The 23,464-nt window shown below is 37.2% G+C and overlaps 4 protein-coding genes across 7 annotated transcripts; 2 read left to right on the top strand and 2 right to left on the bottom strand.

The window, feature by feature from the left end:
* Positions 1 to 226: 226 nt before the first annotated feature.
* Positions 227 to 4,193, bottom strand: LOC111808553 (calcium/calmodulin-regulated receptor-like kinase 2). 3 transcript variants are annotated; one of them, XM_023694621.2, is made up of 8 exons: positions 3,926 to 4,193; positions 3,030 to 3,431; positions 2,785 to 2,938; positions 1,948 to 2,074; positions 1,664 to 1,749; positions 1,515 to 1,586; positions 774 to 977; positions 227 to 691 (listed from the first exon to the last, which is right to left on the bottom strand). In XM_023694621.2, the coding sequence occupies exons 2-8, from the start codon at positions 3,353 to 3,355 to the stop codon at positions 404 to 406; spliced, it is 1,257 nt and encodes a 418-aa protein (XP_023550389.2). In that variant the 5' UTR covers positions 3,356 to 3,431; positions 3,926 to 4,193; the 3' UTR covers positions 227 to 403. The 3 variants fall into 3 exon arrangements, with proteins under 3 accessions (XP_023550389.2, XP_023550391.2, XP_023550390.2); XM_023694623.2 differs by having other exon boundaries at positions 3,748 to 4,193; XM_023694622.2 differs by having other exon boundaries at positions 3,565 to 4,193.
* Positions 4,194 to 5,678: 1,485 nt separating this feature from the next.
* Positions 5,679 to 8,245, bottom strand: LOC111808028 (F-box/kelch-repeat protein At5g15710). Its single transcript, XM_023693801.2, has one exon. The coding sequence runs from the start codon at positions 7,690 to 7,692 to the stop codon at positions 6,364 to 6,366; it is 1,329 nt and encodes a 442-aa protein (XP_023549569.2). The 5' UTR covers positions 7,693 to 8,245; the 3' UTR covers positions 5,679 to 6,363.
* A 1,965-nt stretch (positions 8,246 to 10,210) lies between these two features.
* LOC111809210 (uncharacterized) lies at positions 10,211 to 13,823 on the top strand. Of its 2 annotated transcripts, none has more exons than XM_023695602.2 (6): positions 10,211 to 10,888; positions 10,994 to 11,030; positions 11,341 to 11,577; positions 11,669 to 11,716; positions 12,854 to 13,283; positions 13,379 to 13,823. In XM_023695602.2, the coding sequence occupies exons 1-5, from the start codon at positions 10,584 to 10,586 to the stop codon at positions 13,271 to 13,273; spliced, it is 1,047 nt and encodes a 348-aa protein (XP_023551370.2). In that variant the 5' UTR covers positions 10,211 to 10,583; the 3' UTR covers positions 13,274 to 13,283; positions 13,379 to 13,823. The 2 variants fall into 2 exon arrangements, with proteins under 2 accessions (XP_023551370.2, XP_023551369.2); XM_023695601.2 differs by having other exon boundaries at positions 12,854 to 13,245.
* Positions 13,824 to 14,248: 425 nt separating this feature from the next.
* Positions 14,249 to 23,015, top strand: LOC111809070 (DNA-directed RNA polymerase 2B, chloroplastic/mitochondrial). The gene is made up of 19 exons (XM_023695403.2): positions 14,249 to 15,411; positions 15,964 to 16,176; positions 16,265 to 16,398; positions 16,532 to 16,601; positions 16,863 to 16,921; positions 17,464 to 17,581; positions 17,717 to 17,830; positions 17,907 to 18,038; positions 18,139 to 18,555; positions 19,714 to 19,764; positions 20,166 to 20,236; positions 21,431 to 21,515; positions 21,627 to 21,779; positions 21,860 to 21,934; positions 22,046 to 22,135; positions 22,239 to 22,286; positions 22,365 to 22,479; positions 22,566 to 22,669; positions 22,747 to 23,015. The coding sequence occupies exons 1-19, from the start codon at positions 14,581 to 14,583 to the stop codon at positions 22,855 to 22,857; spliced, it is 2,991 nt and encodes a 996-aa protein (XP_023551171.2). The 5' UTR covers positions 14,249 to 14,580; the 3' UTR covers positions 22,858 to 23,015.
* Positions 23,016 to 23,464: the final 449 nt, after the last annotated feature.

Raw genomic sequence — 23,464 nt, forward strand, 5'->3', positions numbered from 1 at the left:
TTTTTATTCTTTTAGGCAGTCATGATTATCGATTCTTATTTCCAGCCTCGTTTCAATAATTTGAAGGGGGAAGGGGCCTGCGTGATCGTGATGGATTGTTCTTTTAAAATTTTGAACGAAAATTAAGATCGATATTTGTATGACTTGGGTAATTCTAATTTATCCAAGATCCTCTCGTATTTCGAGTATTCTAATATATCAATGTGTTCTAAAAGATACTAGAAGATTAAAATAACAAAGAATGCTTCCCCATTGCCATATAATGTTTGATATAACAAAGAACTGTGTCGCCCACCTAAGTTATTAAGCGAAGATCAACAATGATTTCTTTTTCTTTCAGATTGGGGAAATGGCGAAGAAGATTAGGAAAAGCCAAAAAGAAAGGCATCTAAAAGCATTTGATTCACGCTAGGCTAGCAATCCTACTCAATTCCACCTGTTGTTCCTCAATTCTGCTCACAGCTCTTGAAAGATCCATGCTAGCAAGAGACATGTTATTAGCTTTCCCGAGTCGTCTCTGCTTTATCTTCAATATCGCCTGCGAAACTTCGCTAATTAAAGGGCGTTTTCTTGGTGCTTTATGCAAGCATCTACGACCAATATGAGCTAGCTTCCTTGCTTCTTCAAGATTGCATTCTCCAGCTAGTTGGTTATCAATTATTTCATCAATCCCATCGGGGCTCATTCCAGCCTAAGAATCAAGAATGTACTTGGAACTCATGAAATGCATACATTTCAAGGTGAACATTTGTGTACGTGGAGGAAATACTCACGAGATTAATGTAGTCCACTAAATTTTGTTGTGGACGGATGGCTGTGATTAGTTCGAAAACGATTATGCCGAAGCTATAGATGTCGCTCTTCATCGTAAATTTGTTTGTAGCCATGTATGCCGGGTCTATGTAGCCATATGTACCTTTCAGACCAGAATTCCGGCCATCAAAAACTTCTTCCTTTGACAGCCCAAAATCAGCAACCTATAACATGTGCATGAAAATGATGAATGACAAATAGCGACAGATTCAAGACCAAAGTTATTCTTTAGTTTAGATACTACATTGATCTCTAAGTTTTCCATCTCGTCCTATGCTATAGCCTCCCTCAGCCTTTTGCTCACTTCATCTTTGGAGGCTTTTTCAGTACAGGACTGTTCAAGAATTCATTTCCAAGTGGTGCAACTAACAGCTACAGATATGCAGACATACTTGAGGCTCCTAGACTACCAAAGAAGATCATGTATAGAAGTGATTCTTATTCAGCAGTTTCCCCATTTTTGCAGGTGTTGTACACATGTGTGTTCCTCCACGGAGGGAGAGAAATTTAGCGCCTTTTTTTATAAATCATTGGGCAGTGATAGGGATTTGAACCTCTAAAATTTTGGTTGATGATATATGTCTTTTCCTTTTGAACTATGCTCAGGTTGAGAAAGAGATAGTCGATAGTCGACATCCCACAAAATATTGCATTACTTGAGTGGGATATCAAACCATAAAGAATGCTCTCTAGAAGCTTACCTTAGCTCTCATCGTATGATCCAACAATATATTGGCAGACTTCAAATCACGATGTATGACAGGAGGAATAGCCTGTTCCAGAAAATATAAATGAATAATCCTACAGCACTTGCACCATTGAAACAGGAAAAATGAGAAACTTAGAATACCCCTTCGTGAAGGTACTCGACTCCATGAGAGATATCAAGAGCGATCTGAATCCTCTCATCCCAACTCAACACACGATTTTCTGAATCTGATACGTGTATCACATGAAAATCAAGTAGAAAAAAGTAAATTGGTTTACACTTCAATTGCAAACTATTCTAAACAATTTTCCAGTTCGTTCTATAAATGCAAACAAATTTTCCACATTCACAAGAGGACTTGCAGAAGATTGTACTTTCAGAGAATCCGCAAACACAATAATCATAAAAAGATGTCTTGAACTTACTGTAAAGAAGGTTGTCCAAACTTCCATTACTCATGAACTCATAAATTAGCATGTGGCTTCCTTTATCAATGCAGTACCCCATCAAATTCACCAGATTACGATGATGCAATCTTCCTAGTAAACTTACCTGCAGCAAACCAAACAACGGATATTAGTATAAAGTGTTCCCTGATATCTAAATAAAAGTCAATACAAAGCGTTCACGCGGGTAATTTCATGGCATAACTGGTGAACAAAAATAAAAGGCAACTGAAATAGTAAGGAGAGGAAATTATGAAGTAGAAATGGTTAACTTCATCGTCAATTTCTCCTCCATTTTCAGAGAAATGATCCTAAAAAAGGTTTCCTTTACACAAGTATAGCAATATCCTAGAAATATCTGGGTCCTTAATATCCAGTCTCCAAACCAATTTACGTGCACCTCGAGTAATCTCACAAGACAAGACAGATAGGGAACTTTTTTCCTGAGCCGCACTAGCCCGGTGATCTTGAAAAGAAAGGAACTAGTCTACACTGGCAACCACACCCTCCGAATAGTCCTATTCTTTCCTCCACGTCGATAAGGGGCTAAAAGATCTTCGGTGTCACCTTGAGGTAAGCCCACCAAAGCGGGATTGGGATTCAATCGTTTAGTCTTTCGAAATTCGTGGTTTGAGAACTTGATAAAACCATCTAACTCTAAAATATTTAGGTTTAGGAGTTCGTTCTCCTATGGTTTTTACAAAATAGTGTCCTTTGAGGGGGAAAAAGTTATAAATAAGATATATTAGCAGACGTAATCCATCCTACACTGAAACATCGGATTGGTAAGGAAAGAATACAGAATAACACCCTCACCTCCGTCTGAAACTCTTTTTCACCCTGTTTGGAATCTGAAGCAAGCACCTTAACAGCTAGAACTGCTCCATTGGGCATCTTTGCTTTGTATACTGGACCATATGACCCTTGTCCCAAAAGAGTAGTGAAGTTCTCAGTCGCCTTCTGAATATCCCTGAAAAGTATGGGCAAAAGACCAAGTACGGGAAACAGATAATTGAGCATAAAACAACGTCCATATTACAAAAAAAGAATATTGTGCTTACTTGTAAGGGTACTTCAGAACACCGGATGCAGAAGCAACTATGTCTTTGTGGTTATGATTCCTCCAAGGGGACCAAGAATCCTTATGGAGCTTTTCAGATCCCGGAAAAGCAATAGAACCAGAAAGAGATGCACTAAATTCAGTACTTGAGTCCAATCCATTTGTTCGAATCTGAATAGTTCCTAGACTACGCTCATTCGTACTTCGCCGAAGATACACATTCTTTCTGTACCATCTTATGACATAAAATACCAGGATAGCAATCAAAATACCAAGTGCCAAACCAACAGAGATGCCAATGATAATTAGATCAGCTCGTTGACCCATTCTTTAATCTCTTAATATATTCAATCATAGAAAACATCTTGCACAATGATTGCTAAAGGTTTAGCTGATCAGCAACCTGCAAAATGTGTATGTAAAAGGCCAATGACAAATAGAACATCCAAGTCCAATATTCAAGAATGATGATAAAATTCACAGACAATAAACATGAGTACACTATATCATGAACATGAAAGGACCAAAATCATTACTCTGCTTCGTAAATCCGTATAAAATCAATCATCTCATTTCATATTCGTAGGCTATGTAAATCGTAGAATCTCTCGTTTCATCAAATGTCGACTACTTTACTGGAAGAAATTTCAGAGAAGGATGAACATTTGGGGGTGAATTCAGAGAGTATCACAAGAGATCACTTAGCGAAGGAGTTTTACTCATCAATTTATTCGCGCACTGTTTGATTGAACATGAGGAAGCATCTAAACCAAGAACCGTGAATCAAATAGCACTGCTGTGCACACTTCCAGTGAAGTTGATCGATCACCGATCATAGTAACCAGGCAAAAGTCTACAAATTACGTTAAAGCCAAATTCTCATTAACCAGAACTTACAGAACACCAGAATAGGTGCGAATACGAGCGAACTTGATGAAATCAAGCGAAAGCCACGAAAGACAGGAACTCCTCTGGCCTAGCCGGTTGAAGAACAGCGATGGACGACGAATTTGGTTGTTGTGATGGTCGTTTTCCAGTTTGGGTCAATACTAAATATGACCAAAGAAGACCCAGTCTAGAGAATGTAACTGCAAGCGATCCAAGTTGCAAAAAGAAAACGGAGGCGAATGGGACATTACAGAATTCGTTCTTGGTGGGAAGGCATATATATATATATATATATATATACATATATACATATATATGTGTGTGTATATATATTCACAACCGGTTCAAATCTTCAGCTCTACGTTTTGTTGAAAAAAAATTGTTTAAATCTCAGAGCTCCCACTAATATTGTGATTAGTCGAGTTAAAAGAAAATTTAAGAACAATTGAAAATTTTCCAAAATCTGTTCATCGCTCACATTTGTGTTTCTTGACTAAATTTATTGTTAATAACTTCCTTTTAACTCTTTCTTTTCTAATTAATTTAAGACTCTAAAAAAATGTTCTTTGAGCATTTAACAGGCTACAGAAATCTTTGGTCCAAACCAAATAGGCTTGAAAAATTGAATGTTTTCAATTCTAACAAAAAGAAAAAAAATTAATGTTTTTAATGTTGGTGTGAGAGCTACGATGAAATATGTTTTAACTTTGAACACGAACCCTAATTGACTTGAGCATTGAAATATGATTAGTAATGGCAATCCTCGTGGCAAATTGATGTTTTTGTATGCATTGTTCATCTCTGTTCAGTTATCTAAACGAATAAATTGAGAAAGAGGGAGAGGAAGTTGCTTGGTTTGAACACTATAGTCTTTCAAGCTCGATTGGGGCTTTTCATTCCCCCTTCCATCTCGAGATCATTTACAGGGGATTGACTAGATCAAGACTATGACAAAGGATCCCAGGACAAATAGAAATTGAATCCACTGAGTAAAGATTGAGAGTAGGCTGTTTAAGACGATTCTACATTCCTCTCTTTTTTTCTCCGGTTTGATCTTTTGATTGGGGTGGGATGACTATGTTTTTTTTTTTTAATATCAATTTATATTTCTATAGTAATATTAACTAAAACGTTAGCTAATAATTGTATCGATTTAATACCCACACATGCCAAAATGCCAAAAGGTGTAGTTGCCTTGGTATGGTAATTTATACATAAAAGGTAGGCATTGTAGTGCTGGAGGAAGCGACAAGAGGCAGGCAGGGTCAAAGGCGAGTGGTTCGAAGGGCATTTTGTTCTTAAATACAAAACAAAGATTCTTCCCTTGGCATTCTTGTTTTTCTTATTCTAATTTTTCAAATGCAATTTGGTATGACTATCTCGTCAATGAATGTCAATGAATGCCGATAGATATTGTCCTATTTGGGTTTTCCTTTTAAAGTTTTTAAAACGTGTCCGTTGGAGAAAGGTTTCCACACCCTTATAAAGAATGTTTCGTTACGTGGGATCTCACACCAACTCTACCAGTTCTCGTGGTATCATCTTTACCATCGAAAATTTCCTCCTGTTGCTAATTAGAGACCACCTGCACAATAGATCCAGAAGCAGAAGGGAAACAGGGTTTGTTTTTTAAGCCATTCATGAAATGAAAAGCATACCCCCTGGGACATAACAGTAACTACGTTGAAGAAAAAAGAAAGAAAAAAAAGCTCAAGATTTCAGACTTTTTAAGCCAACGAACACAAAATTTAAGAACATAGCAAGGAGAAAATATCTGGTTTAGTATAAGAATTCCAGTTGAACTTGAAGAAATAGTCCTTTATCATGTCCTGAATAGATGATTCTTTTTACATTAGAGAAAAGCTCTGAAGACTATATATATATATATATGCAATTATCAAAACAATAGTTTCAGTGTTTAACTCCAACTATAGAAGTTAGCCTGAAAGATCAGATTGTTCAGAATCTCGTGAGGCACCACGGTCGAGATTTGAGCAGCTAGTAACCGAGAAAAAAACCCGGCGCTGCAAGTTTTGGCCAATGGCATTGACATTCTTGATCGTCGTAATCGAGCTTTGAAGTCAGCAGCTCACAATAATATATCAGATTGAACTTGGAGAGCAACGGAGCTGATCGCCATCGAGATAACTGGGACTGAACCTGAACCAACAAATCAGAAAATACAAACTTGCTTCCTTTCTTCCCAAATGCCACCCACATAATTTCCTTGAATGCAGGTTATCACATAAATTAAATCCATGTACGGAAGTCTTGGTGAAATTATACTTACTAATGCTATATCTTGGAAACAAAATTGGTTTACTAGGCTTACGACCGCGTAGTTAGTCCAGCAAAACAGCAGAAGAAACGAATGCCCGAATAATCCAATATTGACAAAACGATATACATGGATGTGTACATGTAGAAGTCGAACTAAAAATTGTGCCTCAAATAAGAATGGGTGTAACAAAGACAGAAGCATCAAATCTTGGTTCATAAAAGCAGACCTGGCTGTTACATGACTGCAGAGCGCAACCCGCAATCCAAGACCATACTTTTTTATCCACGTCGTATAGAAGACTCTTCCCTTGGTTCCAAGATGTGAAGCAGATCAGATTATCCTGTCCGAAACATTCAAATCTCTCCGCTGATAACCTCAACAAAACTCGAAAATATTTAGGTGGCATTCTACTAATCTCAACCCACATAATTTTTGCATGATCCAGTTCCCAAATTCTCATGCTTTGAAGAGTGCTATAAAGTCCAATCCTACCAACAAGGAATAGACGCTTCTGTGTACCAGCAACCAAATACCCGTCCAATAATGAACGAGGGAACCTGGCTGGAATGTGTTCCCAATAGCCCGTGTCCAGCCGATACATCATTAGACCGAGTGGAGAAAGTGCTTCCAAGTATAACTTGGAATCACAATATGCCATCTTCGAGGAGCAGAGATTTACTGCAGGCATTGTCTGGTGAAGCAACCAACGGTTCAGCCTCGAGTCATAAACTTCAGTAGGTAAGGACTTATCACCATAAATATCACTAGTCGCTACAACTTTAAATGATCGGTGAGTCCGATCAACAACCAAAATCAGCTGCCTCTGCTGATTATGATGCATATTTGGCAATGTCCTCCACTTTTGTGTGAGCGGATTGCATACCAGAGTTTTGAAAGTTAGCCCATCAAGCCCAGAAAAGCAAACAAGTCCACCAGATGAACCAACCAACCAGAATGCCCAAGGAGGCAAAAATGTGAATGGAATCTTATACCATGTTTTTAACGGTAAGCTGAAGACTGAGCATTGGGGAGTTTGAGAATTCTTCCAAAATGTAAGAAGACAAGGCCCATGTGAAGACACTTGTGCGTGAAATTTAAGAAAACTACTATCTTGAAGTATCGAATTCCACCTTTTACATACAGAACGAAACCTAAAGATTAAAAATGGAGGAACCCTAGCTAAGATCTCATTCAACAAATCTTCAGGCAGCATTGCCCATATACTATCTTCCATTTGAACATCTGGATGAGCTGCTTTACCGAAGGTTGTGACTGTTTCCTCATCTAAACCACGTGGTTTGGTCTTTATAACCTTCTGCCTCGAAGGACTAGTGTTCCTCGATCCTGCTCTACCCAATGGACTAGTATTCCTCCCACCACCTCTTAGAGGCGATCCTTGATCGGCAACCCTATTATCTTCACGAACAACCTCACTTCCCATAGATTGAGAATTAACAACTCCACGCCCAGATTGAGAATCCCCAAGACCATCCATGGCGATGGCCAATAAAACTCACTTATCAACCACGAAATGCAGAACCCTAATGAATGCAGCACACTCCAAAAGATCAAAAAAAATTCAGGCTAAACAGCACATTTCAACTTCGGATATCAAAATCCACCTCCCAAACACACTACAAAAGGGCACACAACAATAAACCAGAACAAACATACGACTTCAAATTAAGCAGAAGTACAAAATAAAATCGAGCCGAACTTCATTCTATCAGATCCTCAGGAGAGAGAATCAGTCACTGATCCAAATGAAATACGAAAATGTATGAGTCCAAATGGAACCTGAAAACGCCGATCAGAAACTTTGTCGGCAGAGATGAGCCTTCAATCAGGCACCGCCATGAACAAGAACCTTCCTCAGAGATCGAAGATTAGAAATTCACCATCGAAATTAGGAGGAGGACCCCTAATGTTAATAGAATCCAGTTCCTTATTTTCGGGCGATTTTCTTCCTTCCTGTTGCTCTCAAGAACTCGCCCGCTCCTTATTTGATTTTCTCCGCGACCATTTCGCTGAATGAATTTTCAAAAACAATAAAGTAAAATACATTTACATAATTTTCATTTTATTCTAATTCTCAACTCAAAATATTAAATTTTTAGGTCTAAATTTCAATTTCTCAAATTTTTTCATTCAATTCTATCATAAATATTAATTTTAATAGCGACAAAACAAAAAAAAAAAAAAAGATCATTAGTTTAATTATAATTAATTTATTCTTTTAATTAATTAATATATAATGTTAAAAGTGAAAATTAATACAAATTTAAGGGCAAAATTATAAAATCCTGAATGAAAAAACAAAACTAAAAAATTAAATAGCAAAAGTGTAATATTTAAAAATTTAGAAGTCTCACCCAATCATAAAGCGCCACGTCAAATACTTTGATTTATTATTTGATAGACTTGTTCTAAGATAATATACTACGTTTGTTTAACATGCGTTTATATATATATATATATAACTCATTATTAAAGCACTATTTAATAATCATTTAATTTTTAATTTTTTTAAACCAAGATCATGATACTAATTTATAAAATAAGCCAACTAACAAGAATTTATTGAAATTCAAAACAAAATTAAATATCGAGATATTTATTCTAATTTATGGCTTTTATTATTTTAAATAATACAAATATATTAAATAATATATTATTTTCAAATTTTTAATGTTATTTTTTGAATTTTGAAATCTGGAACAATGAAAATATATGTATATATTTATATTTTTTTTATTTTTAAATTTAAAAATGCAAATGAAATTTACCAAAAGTCAAAAGATATTTTTAAATAATTTTGAAAGTTCAACTGCATTTTTTAAAATAAATTATTAACGATTTGACCACTTTTCCTTTTATTCAAACCCTTGTTTGCTCTCATTTTCACACTTGTCAAGTGGGTCCGCTATTTATGTAATTTTAAAATATAATATTTCATTTTTTTGCCTTACTCTATAATTTTAATTAAATTTGTTATTTTGTGCATTAAACGCAATATATATATTTATTTATTTATTTATTTGTAAACTTTGAATAATATAAAGTTTAAAATAAATATATTGAAAATATATGTATAAAAATGAGCTAAAGTTAAAGTATACGGACCAAAATAGTATTTTAAAAATATTTTTATCGAATTATTGAATAAAAAAATCGGAACAATTTATTTTTATTTTAAAAAAATTGAAGACCCCAAGCTACATCAATTAAATGTGGTTTTATTAGCTTTTTTTCCAATCAATTGTCATACTTTTTAGGGCAATTGAATTACTTCAATTATGGGATGTAGGTTTACCACACCCTGAACCTATTTCTTCAATAAATAAATAAATAAATAAAATCCAAATTAAAATAGGTTTTTTTTAAGGTGAATTGTGTTTAATATGATTTTTTAATTTTTAAATTTTTAAATCCTTTGTGACACATTATTTAAGTTAATATCGAATATATAAATAAATTTTAAAAATTATTAATTTCAAGAATGTATAAAACAAGATTTAATTTAACAAAAAATATATATTTATTATTATTTTGGAACAACGAACAAGACATGAAAAATCGTAAAAAAAATGGTAGGAGGCGAGCTTATCTAGGATAAGACAGCCATTTGCCAGCCTCTATCCTACCATCCAAACACAACCAAACACGTGTCCTTCTCCAGTTGTTAATTTATTTTATAAACTATATAAATTAATTTAATTGACACATAATTCATTTTTTTTAATTAAAAAATATATTTTTAATCAATTCAATTTTTAAAAAAATTCGATCTCCAAACAATTTATCAATCTATAGATTTAATTAAATTATTATAATATTAGACTTTTAAAAAAAGAAAAATTAGGAGAAATAAAAGAATAAAAAAAAAAAACAAAAAAGGCTGTGCTGTGACGCAGTAAAAATAACGGCCCAATCTCTGTGTTCCGCTCATTCATTTGCAACCCCCAACGGACACGTGTCCCTCAGTGAATGATACTGTACTTTTTCTTTCTCACACATCACTGTTACCGTGCAATCTCCTTCGACTTCTCTCCCGATAATTCCCGCACGTGCTTTCGCTTCCCGCTCCCCGCCGGAAAAAGCCTCCATTTTCCATTTTTTTTTCATTTACCTTCCCCGTTCCGTCCTCCTCAAATTCCCAATTTTCCAACCCTAAAACCAGATTTTTTTTTTCTTCAACGTTCTTTACATTTCCGGCACCGATCCACTGCTTAAACAATCGGAATCCCCCTTCTCTGTTCGTTGTTTTGATGTTTTTGTCGTGACGGGGATTTGGGATTGTGGCGGGGTATTGGATGTGTTGTGTGTTTGTATGATCTGAGCGTTATTTTCTTTTTCTGTATTGGGTTCTCTGATTTTTGCGTGGAGATGGGGGCGGTGACATCGTCCATGGCGGCGAAGTTCGCGTTCTTTCCGCCGAATCCGCCATCGTATAAAGTGGAAGAGGTGGAGGACGGCACCGGGAAGCTGGTGATGACGGAGGTAGCGGCAAGGGGAAACTTCGACGTTTTGAAGCTCAGTACCAAGAGAGGGAACCAGGTCGTGGCCCTGTATGTAAAGAATGTATCAGCTACTTTAACGTTGCTTTATTCCCATGGAAACGCTGCGGATTTGGGGCAGATGTACGACTTGTTTGTGGAGCTTAGTTCTCATCTTCGAGTCAACTTGATAGGGTTTGTGAACCTCTGGTTTAAATCATTTGTATTTAACTGATGTGAATCTGGATTTTTACAAAGCTGCTTTTGTCATGTTCTACATAATTTCTTTTTACCTTTTAGGTACGACTATTCGGGATATGGCCAATCTACTGGAAAGGTAAGAAATCTTATTTTTCTATTGCCAGATCCTGTAAGTAACTTTTCGAGAGGATGAAAATCTCTGTAATCTCGGGATCTATGCCATTGTTTTTAGCTTTGTCTGCTCTATTATAGGACGAAAATTAACTGGCAAATTATGTTAAGAATACTATGATCTGTTTCTTTTCATGCTCTGCTTAAAAGGAAGAAATGATCCGTGTTTTCTCTGTTTATCTTTTAGTAGTTATTTTCTGACAGAAACTTGGAAGTCTGGGCTTTATTGTTTAACGGATTTGGCTAACTTTTCATGGCATTGTCCCTTTATCCAGCCAAGTGAGCAGAATACTTATGCAGACATTGAAGCTGTGTATAGATGCCTAGTGGAGAAATATGGGGCAAAGGAGGAAGATGTCATCTTGTATGGGCAATCAGTTGGGAGTGGACCTACATTAGATTTGGCTACTCGTTTACCTAACTTGAGGGCCATTGTTCTTCACAGTCCGATCTTGTCAGGCGTTCGAGTCATGTATCCCGTGAAGCGAACGTTCTGGTTCGACATTTATAAGGTTTACATTCATTGATTTCTAATTTTACATTTTGTTAGCTTGTGTTATGGAACTGGATTTGATGATCGTTCTTCCATTTTCTATGTTGCAGAATATTGACAAAATACCATTGGTCAGTTGTCCAGTTCTTGTTATTCATGTGAGTATCCTTTCGAACATCTGGTGATTACTAAGATCTTGAATGCTAAAAAATGTGGATAGTAAGAAAGTAAGCCTCCAAACATTAATCGATTCATTGATGGATTGCCATAAAATTACATTCTCAAATGCTTTAGAAAAGGCTATAAGTTTTGGTTCTTATCTAATCTTAGGGGTGTAGTTATCTCTTGCAATCAACCTGACTGGTTAAGACATTATTTTCTCAACCAAAAGTATAGACATCTGAATCCTTACCCCATGTACTGTCATTCTCAAAATTATGTCATGCAACATTGTCTTTTGCTCTTTTGGCGGACTTTTCCCAACTCTCTGAAACATTTAAAGGCAAAATAAAAAACAGACAAAATCCCCCATCGGGACCCCAAACAATTTATTACCTTCCATTTGTTTATGTTATTCCTAGGCCATGCATGTGAGATCCCCCATTGGGAGAGGGGAATGAAGCATTTCTTATAAAGGTGTGGAAACCTCTCCGACGCGTTTTAAAACTTTGAGGGGATGCTGGAAGGGAAAGTCCAAAGAGGATAATATCTACTAGCGGTGGGTTTGGGCTGTTACAATACATTTAGCCTTTAGACCCACGGTGGAAACTAGGACTCATTAGAAGCCTAGGGACAACTTGGGAAGCCCTTTTTCTATTCGTAGTGTCAAAGTTATATTCCTGTTGATTTGATTTAGAACCTATAAGACAATCTTGAATGAAAATACTTGGGAGTTTAAGAAATGCCTTCTGGTTCGGGCATCCAAATTCTTGTATACCTTCCATTTCAAGACATAATGTTGTGGTTGATTGCGGTAATTTGCTGCATCTTACTGCTCTCTTAATGCATTATCGCTTCAGTAATATAAAATACTTCATTTTCATGTATGAATCATGTCATGCTGCAGTTTAGAATGAAAAGAAAAGAGACATTTCTTAAATTCTCATTGTGGACTTGATGTGGATGCAAACTGCTGCTGCTGTTCATATTCATTCCTTTGAAGTATATGCATGCCTGATCTATGAAAACAAATTGAGCCTTGAGTAACTGGTTGAATTTGTGTAGCATGATTGATTTTTGGAAGCTACTCACTTACAAATGGAAATGGTAACATGTATGTTCTCGTGTCATGGTAGGGAACTGATGATGACGTTGTCGACTGGTCCCATGGAAAGCAACTTTGGGATCTTTGTAAAGAAAAGTACGAGCCTTTATGGATTAAAGGAGGGAACCACTGTGACTTAGAGCTATACCCACAGTACATAAGACATCTCAAGAAGTTCGTGTCTGCCATCGAGAAATCACATCCTAGGAGTGCACCTGGACAAGCCACGAACCAGCTCGACGTTCCCAGAAACAGCACTGACGTTAGAGAAAAATCTAGACCCAGCACAGATCAAAGAGAGAAAACAACCATAACGAGTGCTGATCAAACAGAAAAGCCGAGGACTAGCATGGACTGTGGTAATGGAGACAGGTCTAAAAAGATGTTAGACCAGCCAGAGAAAGCGAGGAACAGTATTGACCGGTCTGCCAACCGATCTTCTCATAGCTGAAACACATGCTGTCATTATGCTATCCTTTCTTTTCCCCAAACTTCTTCCTTAATATCATGTTTTCATAAGTTTTTTGATAATTTTGAGCATTGCACTCTCTTGCAGGTTTGGGGACATGGTGAGATCGGTTGGATTATGCAATATCGATTGTTTCAAACCTACGGCAACACATGTATAGCGGAGTGGTTACTCGAGTCGAGGCTTAATTCGTCGTGAGCAATAACTTTTTATTGGTTCGATTAGTTGAAACCGTCGAAAAATGGTTGGTTTACCATTGAAAGTAAAGGTAGGAAATTGATTCAACTCAACAAGGGAGTAGTATAAATTGCTCACAAACAACTAATAAATCTAACCCCTCTTCCACTTCTAAGTTCGTTTGCTTTTGGTGTGTGTGTGTGTCTCTCTGTTACATCTCCACTCTTACAGAAATGATCTTCCATCAGAGAAGCTTGTCATCCAAAAATGGTGTATTTTTTCTCTCTTCTGGGAAAATGAACAAGTTTGGAATGTTCTTACTCTTTATATGGGAATGTAATATCTAATTTGAACACTGAGAAATATTGTACTATTAGTGTTACATTCCATATTTTGAATATCATTCATTTTAGTAATTATATTTAAATGATCAAAATTTAGTTTTTATAATTTTAAATATCCAAATTCAATCTTAAAATTATTTTCTAGGGTTATTTATGGCGAATGTATTAATCATTCATCTTTAAATTTTTTTTGTGAGCGTAAGAACATTTATTTTTTATTGCCTCCCAATGATTATTATCATTATTGGTTCAATATTGACAATGATGAACTGATGAAGTTTGGAGATACTAAAAAAAAAAGGAAAAAATAAAACCCTATTATCAGAAGATTGTGATCTTTTAACATTGCGTTAACCTAAAAATATCTATGAAAACAATTTTTAAGAACTGTTCCATAGAAGTGTTGCCAAATATCCCAATAAATATATCCACTTTTTTGGCAAATAGAAAGTTATCTTAGCTTGAAATTGTGTAGGGAGGTTATTTGAAGAATGAAATATTTTGCAAGATCATGGTTTTGGAAGGGGTTATGGCGGTTACTTCTCTGGCCTTCCCTATGAATTCTTATTGCTTCTCCAAAATTTCCTGTTTATCGAATTCTTCTAATCGAATCGCCTCCTCCCTTCCACCCATTTATGTTCATACCTTTCTAATGGAACTATTTCGTGTAGTTTAATGTCCTTTTGCTAGTGTTCTTTCAATCTTACCGGCAAGTTTGAAAATTTCCTTCTGTTGCAACAGCCCACAAAATTTCACCAAAACCCTCCGATGATATCCACGTCTATGTGGAAAACCATTGCCAAGCAAGCTATTTCTAAGAATCGGCAGTTTCATCTTGATTGGCATTGCCTTTCCCGCTCCCATGGCGTTATGGGTCGTCTCAATGAATCTATAATTCGCGAGAAGTTAATATCTGATAAATTTGTTCTTAGTTCACTTCCGAAGTTCGGGATTTCGGAACTGGGTATTGGTCGGAGTGAAGTTCTGTCCCAGGAAGATTATGGAAGCCGATTCTTTTTTGGGTCTATGGGAGTTCGTATTGGGTTAAATGGGTCGTTCCCAAAAGGCTATTCTAGTGTTGCTGAGGCGGTTTCGTCAACAGATGTGGACGAAGATTCATCTATTGACGAAGAAATCCAGGAGTTATTGCAAGAGATGAGAAAAGAAGAGAAGAGGCAGGTTCAGCGTAGGAGAAGGAGGCTGAAAAGGGTGAAGGGAATGGGAGAACAGAAGTATCAAATGCTGAAGAGGCGGCAGGTGGCTATAGAGACTGAGGCGTGGAAACAGGCAGTTAAGGAGTACAAGGAGCTATTGATGGACATGTGTGAGCAGAAGCTAGCACCTAATTTGCCTTACATGAAGTCCTTGTTCCTTGGCTGGTTCGAGCCTTTGCGTGATGCTATAAGTAAAGAGCAAGAATTGATCCGCATAGGGAAGAACAGGGCTGCATATGCTCCTTATTTTGATCAACTATCTGCTGATATGATGTCGGTAGTCACGATGCATAAGTTGATAGGGCTGTTGATGATGGGACATGAGCACGGTAATGCCAGGGTTGTGCAGGCTGCTTGTGCAATTGGAGATGCTATTGAACAGGAGGTACGTCGATTTTGTAAATGTAGACCCTCTGTTAGGTCTCTAGAGAGTTTAATACACTTCCTAGTTTGTTTGTTAAGATCATTGCAAGTAACTCAAAGGTTTATATAATTTAGAAAATAATTGAACTTAACTAAGCAGGGGACCTTCACCATTTAATTGAATGAGTTAGACGAAAAGGTGATCGTTCCTGTGTCGTTCAGTATTCGTTTCCATGCTAAAATGATGTCCACATAGGTGCCTAAGCCCCTGGTGGTGTATCTGTACCAAAAAAGGGGGAAAAAAAAAAACGTTTCAGGATCTCGATCACCTCTTATCTTTTCGTTATTATTTGATCTTTTAGAAGCACATATTCCGCCGGGGGGATGATTGGGGCGTGGTTTTCATCTTTTTGTATCATGGCTTAAGCTACATTCATTGAGGCAGTCTTTTTTGGGATGTGTTTCTTGCCTAGGCGCAATATGAGAATTTTGACCGTCGACTTTGATTCTTGACATGACTTTTGTTCTGCATGAATTGTATGTTTGTAACCATAATGTTGCTTAATCATGTCAGGTTAGAATTCACAGATTCTTGGAGAAAATGAAAAAGAAAAAGCACGACAAAGATAAGGAGAACAATGACAAACCTGATTCTCAGCTGAAGGAACAAGAGTGGTTAAGGAAAAAAGTCACCAACTTGATTAAAAAGCAAAAGCTTCCGGCTGTAAGACATATAGTGAAGGGAACCGATGATTCAAAACCATGGGGCCCGGACGCCAAAGCAAAGGTCTGGATCATCTTTTCTATATACACTAGAAAAATAATGATTGCATGTTCCTCATTTGCAAACTTGCTAAAATACTTGGTGTTTATAGGTTGGGAGCCGTCTTATTGAGTTGTTGACACAAACAGCGTACATACAACCTCCTGTCGATCAGTTGGCTGATGGTCCACCTGATATTCGTCCTGCATTTCGTCACTCATTTAGAATTGTGATGAAAGAAGCAAAGTAAGTCATTTATTTATCATCATCAATTAGTCAGTCTGTAAAAGTTCCCCTGGTTTCTTCTCTTTGTACTTTTTGATCTTCCGATATACAAAATTGTCTCTTATAACATGTTTTGTTTGCTTGAACTCATCAGCAAAAACTCTAGCAGGAGATATGGTGTCATTGAATGTGACCCTTTAGTCGTCAAAGGCTTAGAAAGGACTGTAAGTAAACGCTATCCACTTTGTTATTCGAAATTTTGCTCGTGTCCTGTTCTTCTGCATTTCACTGTTTTGTAGTTTTCTATACTTGTTTGGTAGAAATAGTTTAGTTTCATGATGTGATTGCATTTGGAAAGAATTAGTTAGTTTGGCTCAGTTAGTGATCTTTGGAATTTTCTTGCATTATGAACATGTCATGGAATTTCTTGCTGCATCTTTCCTTGCTATATGTTGTATGATTGATGAGTTGTCTTTCTCAAACAGGCAAGACACATGGTGATTCCCTATATGCCAATGTTGGTGCCCCCAGTCAACTGGACTGGGTAGGTTATTTCAATTTGCGTTTCTCTGCAATCTGTCTTTCATGTTACTTTCTCGTTACGATCAATTTCCTATTAGAATTAATACTCTCGAGCAGAAGTCCGTTAGTACTCTTGAATGAACGTCCCACATCTAGGCATCTTGATCGAGCTATTTTAACTGGGTGGGGTTGCAAAAGTAATAGGAGAAAATGGATTTATGAAGCCTAGGTATGTGTAATATATATTTGGATTGTGCATAAGTGATAAGTTACAAAAATTGGATTATGGCTATATGTCCATACTTCATGTGCTGTATAACTATAATTGGATTATGGCTATATGTCCATACTTTTTGTATTATTATTTTTGAAGGATTGGTATTTTTCCGACCAATAAATAAGACGGGTTTTCGGGGCACGAACTACTGTTTATGCTTTGCCAATATCTCTAGATTCGGTTCTCTCTGGCAAATTTTGACGATGAGTTTTTTGACCTGCATTGTGCCTCCTTTTGGAAACCGGTAGTTTCCTTTTCAGTATTAGTTTGTTTTTCTCCTGTCACAGCTATGACAAAGGAGGACACATCTTCTTACCATCGTTTATCATGCGTACTCGTGGAGCCAACCAACAACGCGAAGCTGTTAAGAGGACCCCAAAGCAACAATTAACTCCTGTTTTTGAGGTTTGAGATATTTAAAGATTATAATTTCACTTTTATATGTTCACCACTATTTGAATAACTTAGCTAGAAGCAAGCATGTTGAATCTTTATATTCTGTGTAAACTTAGGCATGTTAGTGCTTTTCCATACTCCCAGGCCTTGGACACTCTTGGAAATACCAAATGGAGAATAAACAAAAAGATACTCAGTATAGTGGATAGAATATGGACCAGTGGAGGGCGCCTCGCTGATCTAGTGGATCGGGATGATGTGAGTGGTTCGATGTCAATCATTTTTCTTTCAACAACTATTTGATGCAAATATTAGTTTTTTCTTCCCATTCCAGGTTCCATTGCCAGAAAAACCTGATTCTGAAGATGAAACGCTGCTGAGAAAGTGGAAATGGAAAGTCAAATCTGTGAAGAAAGAAAATATGGAGAGGCATTCACAACGTTGTGACATAGAGCTTAAACTTGCTGTATGCTCTCACTTGTTGCATCAATGATATCACATTTGAAATATAAATTCATTGTATTTCTGTATCCACGTCTTTTAATTTCTTTTTGATGGTTGAACAGGTAGCACGCAAAATGAAGGACGAGGAAGGTTTTTACTATCCACATAACATAGACTTTCGAGGCCGTGCATATCCTATGCATCCATACTTGAATCATCTTGGTTCAGATCTTTGCCGAGGCATATTGGAGTTCGCAGAAGGTCGCCCGCTCAGGAAGTCTGGCCTACGTTGGCTTAAGATTCACTTGGCAAATCTATTTGCTGGGGGTGTTGATAAATTATCTCATGATGATCGAATGACCTTTATTGACAATCACGTAGAAGATATATTTGACTCTGCTGATAGACCACTTGAAGGAAGACGCTGGTGGCTGAATGCGGAGGATCCATTTCAGTTTTTAGCTGGATGCATGAATCTTACTGAAGCTTTGAGAAGCTCTTCTCCAGAAACAGTTATTTCACATATTCCAATACACCAGGTATTCACATATTGGCACCTATCATTTCTTTCTCTTTTCATGCTTTAACAAAGAGGGAAAAAATTCCCCCTCCACCGGAGAGCTTGTATTATAGCTACAATTGGTGTTATTGTGAAAACATTTATAGTTAGGAAAAAAAAGCTGGAGTGAATAGGCTAATAGGAGCTCAATAAGTGTACCTTTCCCGCTTCCCCATCCAATCTCTACAACTTTCTTTAAAAGTTTGGCTGTTTCTTCAAGAACTGGCATTTTGTTCTGCGTCAATGTAACAGTCCAAGCCCACCGCTAGTAGATATTGTCCTCTTTGGACTTTTCCTTCTGGGCTTCCTCTTAAGGTTTTAAAATGCGTCCACTAGGGATAAGTTTCCACACCCTTATAATGAATGTTTTGTTCCCCTCTCCAATCGATGTGGGATCTCACAATCCACCCCCCTTGGCATATTGTTCGATGTCTGGCTCTTATACTATTTGTAACAATCCAAGCCCACCGCTAGCAGATATTGTCCTCTCTGGGCTTTCCCTTCCGGAGTTCTCCTCAAAGTTTTAGAACGCGTCCACTAGGGAGAGGTTTCCACATCCTTATAAGGGATGCTTCATTCCCCTTTCCAACTGATGTGGGATCTCACAACAATTATATTGAGTTCATTAGAGACTTTGAAGGAAACATTTGTTGGTCTACCTATACTTGAATTCCGCCTTTGTGTGTGAATGGCCAGCATCTGATACGCTTTAACCATTAGAGATATTCTTTGCCCTTTTCTACCCACTGAACCTGTTCGTGGGTACTGTTATTCTGGTTTTTTTTTTTTTTTTTTTTTTTTTTTTTTTTTTTTTTTTTTTTTTTTTAAATAGGAAACAGAGAATTTCATTGATATAAATGAAACTACAAAATGAAGGTCCTATCCAATGAATTACAAAACATTTGCAATGGGCTACAAGGAAGCTAAAGCCATAATTACAAAGGGGGAACCGATATATTCGTCTTTCTTTTGTCACTACAGTTAATTCATTGACATAATCTTTGTGATGTACTTGAATTGATTTTCTTGATCTCCCTTACATGCATAACTTTTTTGAAGTTCAAGGAACCGAGCTTCCTGTTTCTCTTATTTCTCCAGTGCTCCTTACTCTTTCTTTTTAATTTGTGATTCTCTCTAGGATGGTTCTTGCAATGGGTTACAACACTACGCCGCTCTTGGACGAGACAAGGTAGTTAATATTTTAGCATCCATTTATTTCATAACGTGTCGGCAATTAATATTTCTTCTTAAGACGACATCTCATTAGGGAAAACGAACGTGAAATTTGACCCCCCTTTTTGGTTTCATAACGTGTAGGCAATACATCAATCTACCCTGTACTTTGTTTAGATCCTTTATTCTTTCCCTGCTAAGCTAAATTTGTTAAAATTTCCAATGTTTTATGATTTATTTATCTATTTATTTTTGCGAGCGCTAAAGAACCAATTCCATTTTATTGTATTTAGTTTAACTTTCCCCTGACTTCATAAGTTGATTTATCAAACCTACTTCTTTTATCCTTGGTTTCTTTGTACTTTTCACTTCCACCAGTGGCTTCGGATCTTGTCTTATTGAAAGTTTTTGGTTCAGTTAGGAGCAGCTGCTGTCAATCTGGCCGTGAGAGAGAAGCCTGCAGATGTGTACTCTGGAATAGCTGCTAGGTATGCTACAAAAACTTGGAGATAAATTTTTTTCATGCAAACAGCATACGATTTTATTTCTCATAGTTGCATTGAAAATTTCAGTAGGGATGCAAATAATCTTGATTCTCGTTGGACCCTTAATATAATAAGGGAGGGCCCAGTTTCATTAGTAAAATTTAATCTCTTTCCGACCCAATACTTGATAAATTATATGAAATAAAATTGTTCTTTGTTATCGAGAGCCTACTTTTTAAAGGATGCTGATTTATTCTCATTGTTCTTGGCTGTCTTCCTATGAATTACTTATCCTTAAATCTTTCCGTTGGTTGCCTCACATGGTGAGCTTGCGTGATTTGGTATCTGAGTTTTCTACTTTGGAGGATTTACAAGGTGAAAGTTATAAGAATCCCTGTCCATTGAGGAGATGGCTTTGAGATTTTGGGTAATTTGGGCTCGAGTAACTTCAGATTATGTCAGAGTTTTGAGGCATCAATTCAATATTGCTAGTAATTTATGATGATATTAACATTGTCGAGGCTGTAGCTGAAGCCAATGGGCTTCCATGTTTGCATCATATGCTTTTATAGTAATACCTTACATCATGAATATCCTATTTTCAGTCTCTAATTGTAATAGTCCAAGCCCACCGCTAGCAGATATTGTCCTTTTGGGCTTTCCCTTCTAAGCTTCTCCTCAAAGTTTTAAAACACGTCCACTAGGAAAGGTTTCAACACCCTTATAAGGAATGCTTTGTTCCTCTCTCCAACCCACGTGGGATCTCGCAATCCATCCTCTTGGGGGCCAACGTCCTCGCTAGTACACCGTCCAGTGTTTGGCTCTAATACCATTTATAACAACCCAAGTCCACCGCTAGTAGATATTGTCCTCTTTGGGCTTTCCTTTCCAGGTTTTCCCTTACAGACTTTCCCTCAAGGTTTTAAAATGCGTCCACTAGGGAGAGGTTTCCACACTCTTATAAGGAATGCCTCGTTTCCCTCTCCAACCAACGTGAGATCTCACACTAATCTCCAATATTGGGAATCAGCTTAAAATAAAATTCTGAGAGGACAGATGGATTTGCATGTCCTGATATCCTTTTATTCCCCTTACTAGTGGATCAAGGAAGGGATTTAACTAATAACACCATAGATTTTTTTGGGGAAGTCTACACCACAGAAGTTATATATATAATAAATATATTTATTGTTGCAGGGTTCTAGAAATCGTGCGAAAAGATGCACAAAGAGATCCAGAAACTTTTCCAGATGCATTGCGTGCAAAAACATTAATAGATCAGGTTTTCTACCTACTTGGGAACTCTGAACTTCAATCATGGGAAAATATAAGTTTCTGATGCAATCACCATCACTTGATTGCTTTCTGATCCTTATTGCTAAAACTCTTATAGGTGGACAGAAAATTGGTGAAGCAAACAGTGATGACATCGGTTTATGGCGTCACCTATATTGGCGCTCGTGAGCAGATCAAAAGGAGGCTGAAGGAGCGTGCTGCCATATCTGATGATACAGAGCTTTTTGGCTGTGCTTGCTATGCTGCCAAGGTATCTTCGTTTTGGGAGCCTTCTATGAATTAAATGCTTGAATGATTTAAATAGTTCAGTAACATTATGTGTGTGAGCAGACCACGTTAACGGCACTAGGGGAAATGTTCGAAGCAGCCCGTGGGATCATGAGTTGGCTAGGAGACTGTGCAAAAGTTAGTCCTCTTCTCGGCTTCTTTTTTTCTTTTAAGGGGTAAAAAAAGAAAACGCTGTCAGCTCCCCCTTAGCTATGTATTGGAAATAACATGAAGTTTGTATTCAAATAGATCATTGCCTCTGAAAATCAACCTGTGCGATGGACTACACCTCTTGGACTACCTGTTGTGCAACCGTATCGTAAGTTGGGAAAGCATATTGTGAGTGTTGAAGATTTTACATAATCAGTAAAAGTGACCAATTCTCTTATGGTAATATAGAAGACATATTCTGACGCATTAATTAAGCTATCACTGGTTTCAGGTCAAAACTTCTCTCCAAGTTTTGACACTACAACAAGAAACAGACAAGGTTACATTATAATTTTACTTGGAGTTTCTCATTATTATCAATGGAAGTTTATTGAGGGATTTTCTTTGGACGTTGCAGGTCTTGGTAAAGAGGCAGCGGACAGCTTTCCCACCAAATTTTGTGCACTCCCTTGATGGTTCTCATATGATGATGACTGCTGTTGCTTGCAAAAAGGCAGGTTTGAATTTTGCAGGTTTGTCCTCCGGATTCTTTTCTCTGTTATCTAGTCTTTTTCAAACTCTACTGGTGCTAAGTGCTGTATTCTCATGTTTCTATCAGGGGTTCATGATTCGTACTGGACACACGCTTGCGACGTGGATGAAATGAACAGAATACTTAGAGAGAAGTTCGTCGAACTTTACGAGACTCCAATACTCGAAAATGTACGGCTTTCCTACCTCCTTGTGATTTGTTATACTTGTTGACGTTGTTGTTCATCTGACTTATTGTTTTCTTATAGTTATTGGAGGGCTTTCAGCAATCTTTTCCTGCGTTGGACTTTCCTCCTCTACCCGAACGGGGAGAGTTAGATCTAAAGGAAGTTCTGGAGTCGCCTTACTTCTTTAACTAAGTTATTTCGGGTGCATTTCTCTTCGTTTTCTGCTCTCTAAATGCGTTCAGCTGGGCATTGCCTGCACAAGTACTCCTACTGTTAGTATCAAGAGTAATGGAGGATGATGCTGAGAGTCCCTGGTGCAGACTGGCCACTGTATTGTATATAAACATTAGGTTGTCATCTTCTAATAAACATTAGGTTGTCATCTCTTAGAAGACACTGCTCCGGTCGAGTTCTAAAGAGTTCACGACTCGAATATGCCGAAGAAAATGGTCAGACAAACAAGACTCTTTGGACACAGCAAAGCAATAGTCACTATGTACTTGACCAGATCTGCAAGAACTTCCCATCTGCTTCTGTTCATCGAAGACGGTTGAAGTCGAACGGACCATATTTTCCAGAAAGGAAAGCCTGATACGATCAAGATTGCCACAGTAACAAAGGATTGCTTGTATATGTCCCCCTTATCCTATTATGTGGAAGTGATGAAAAAGGTTGAACATTGCCATTTTCTTGATTCATCACAAGTTCTGCAGCTCTGCTACAGGCTTGCAACTGTCTCTATGGGACTTAACTCATTTCAGTCTCTGCAGCTGTAATTCTTATAAATTGTTGCAGTCTG

The sequence above is a fragment of the Cucurbita pepo genome, chromosome 13 (genome assembly GCF_057944985.1).
Source record: "Cucurbita pepo subsp. pepo isolate OVF chromosome 13, ASM5794498v1, whole genome shotgun sequence".
Classification (NCBI taxonomy): Eukaryota; Viridiplantae; Streptophyta; class Magnoliopsida; order Cucurbitales; family Cucurbitaceae; genus Cucurbita; species Cucurbita pepo.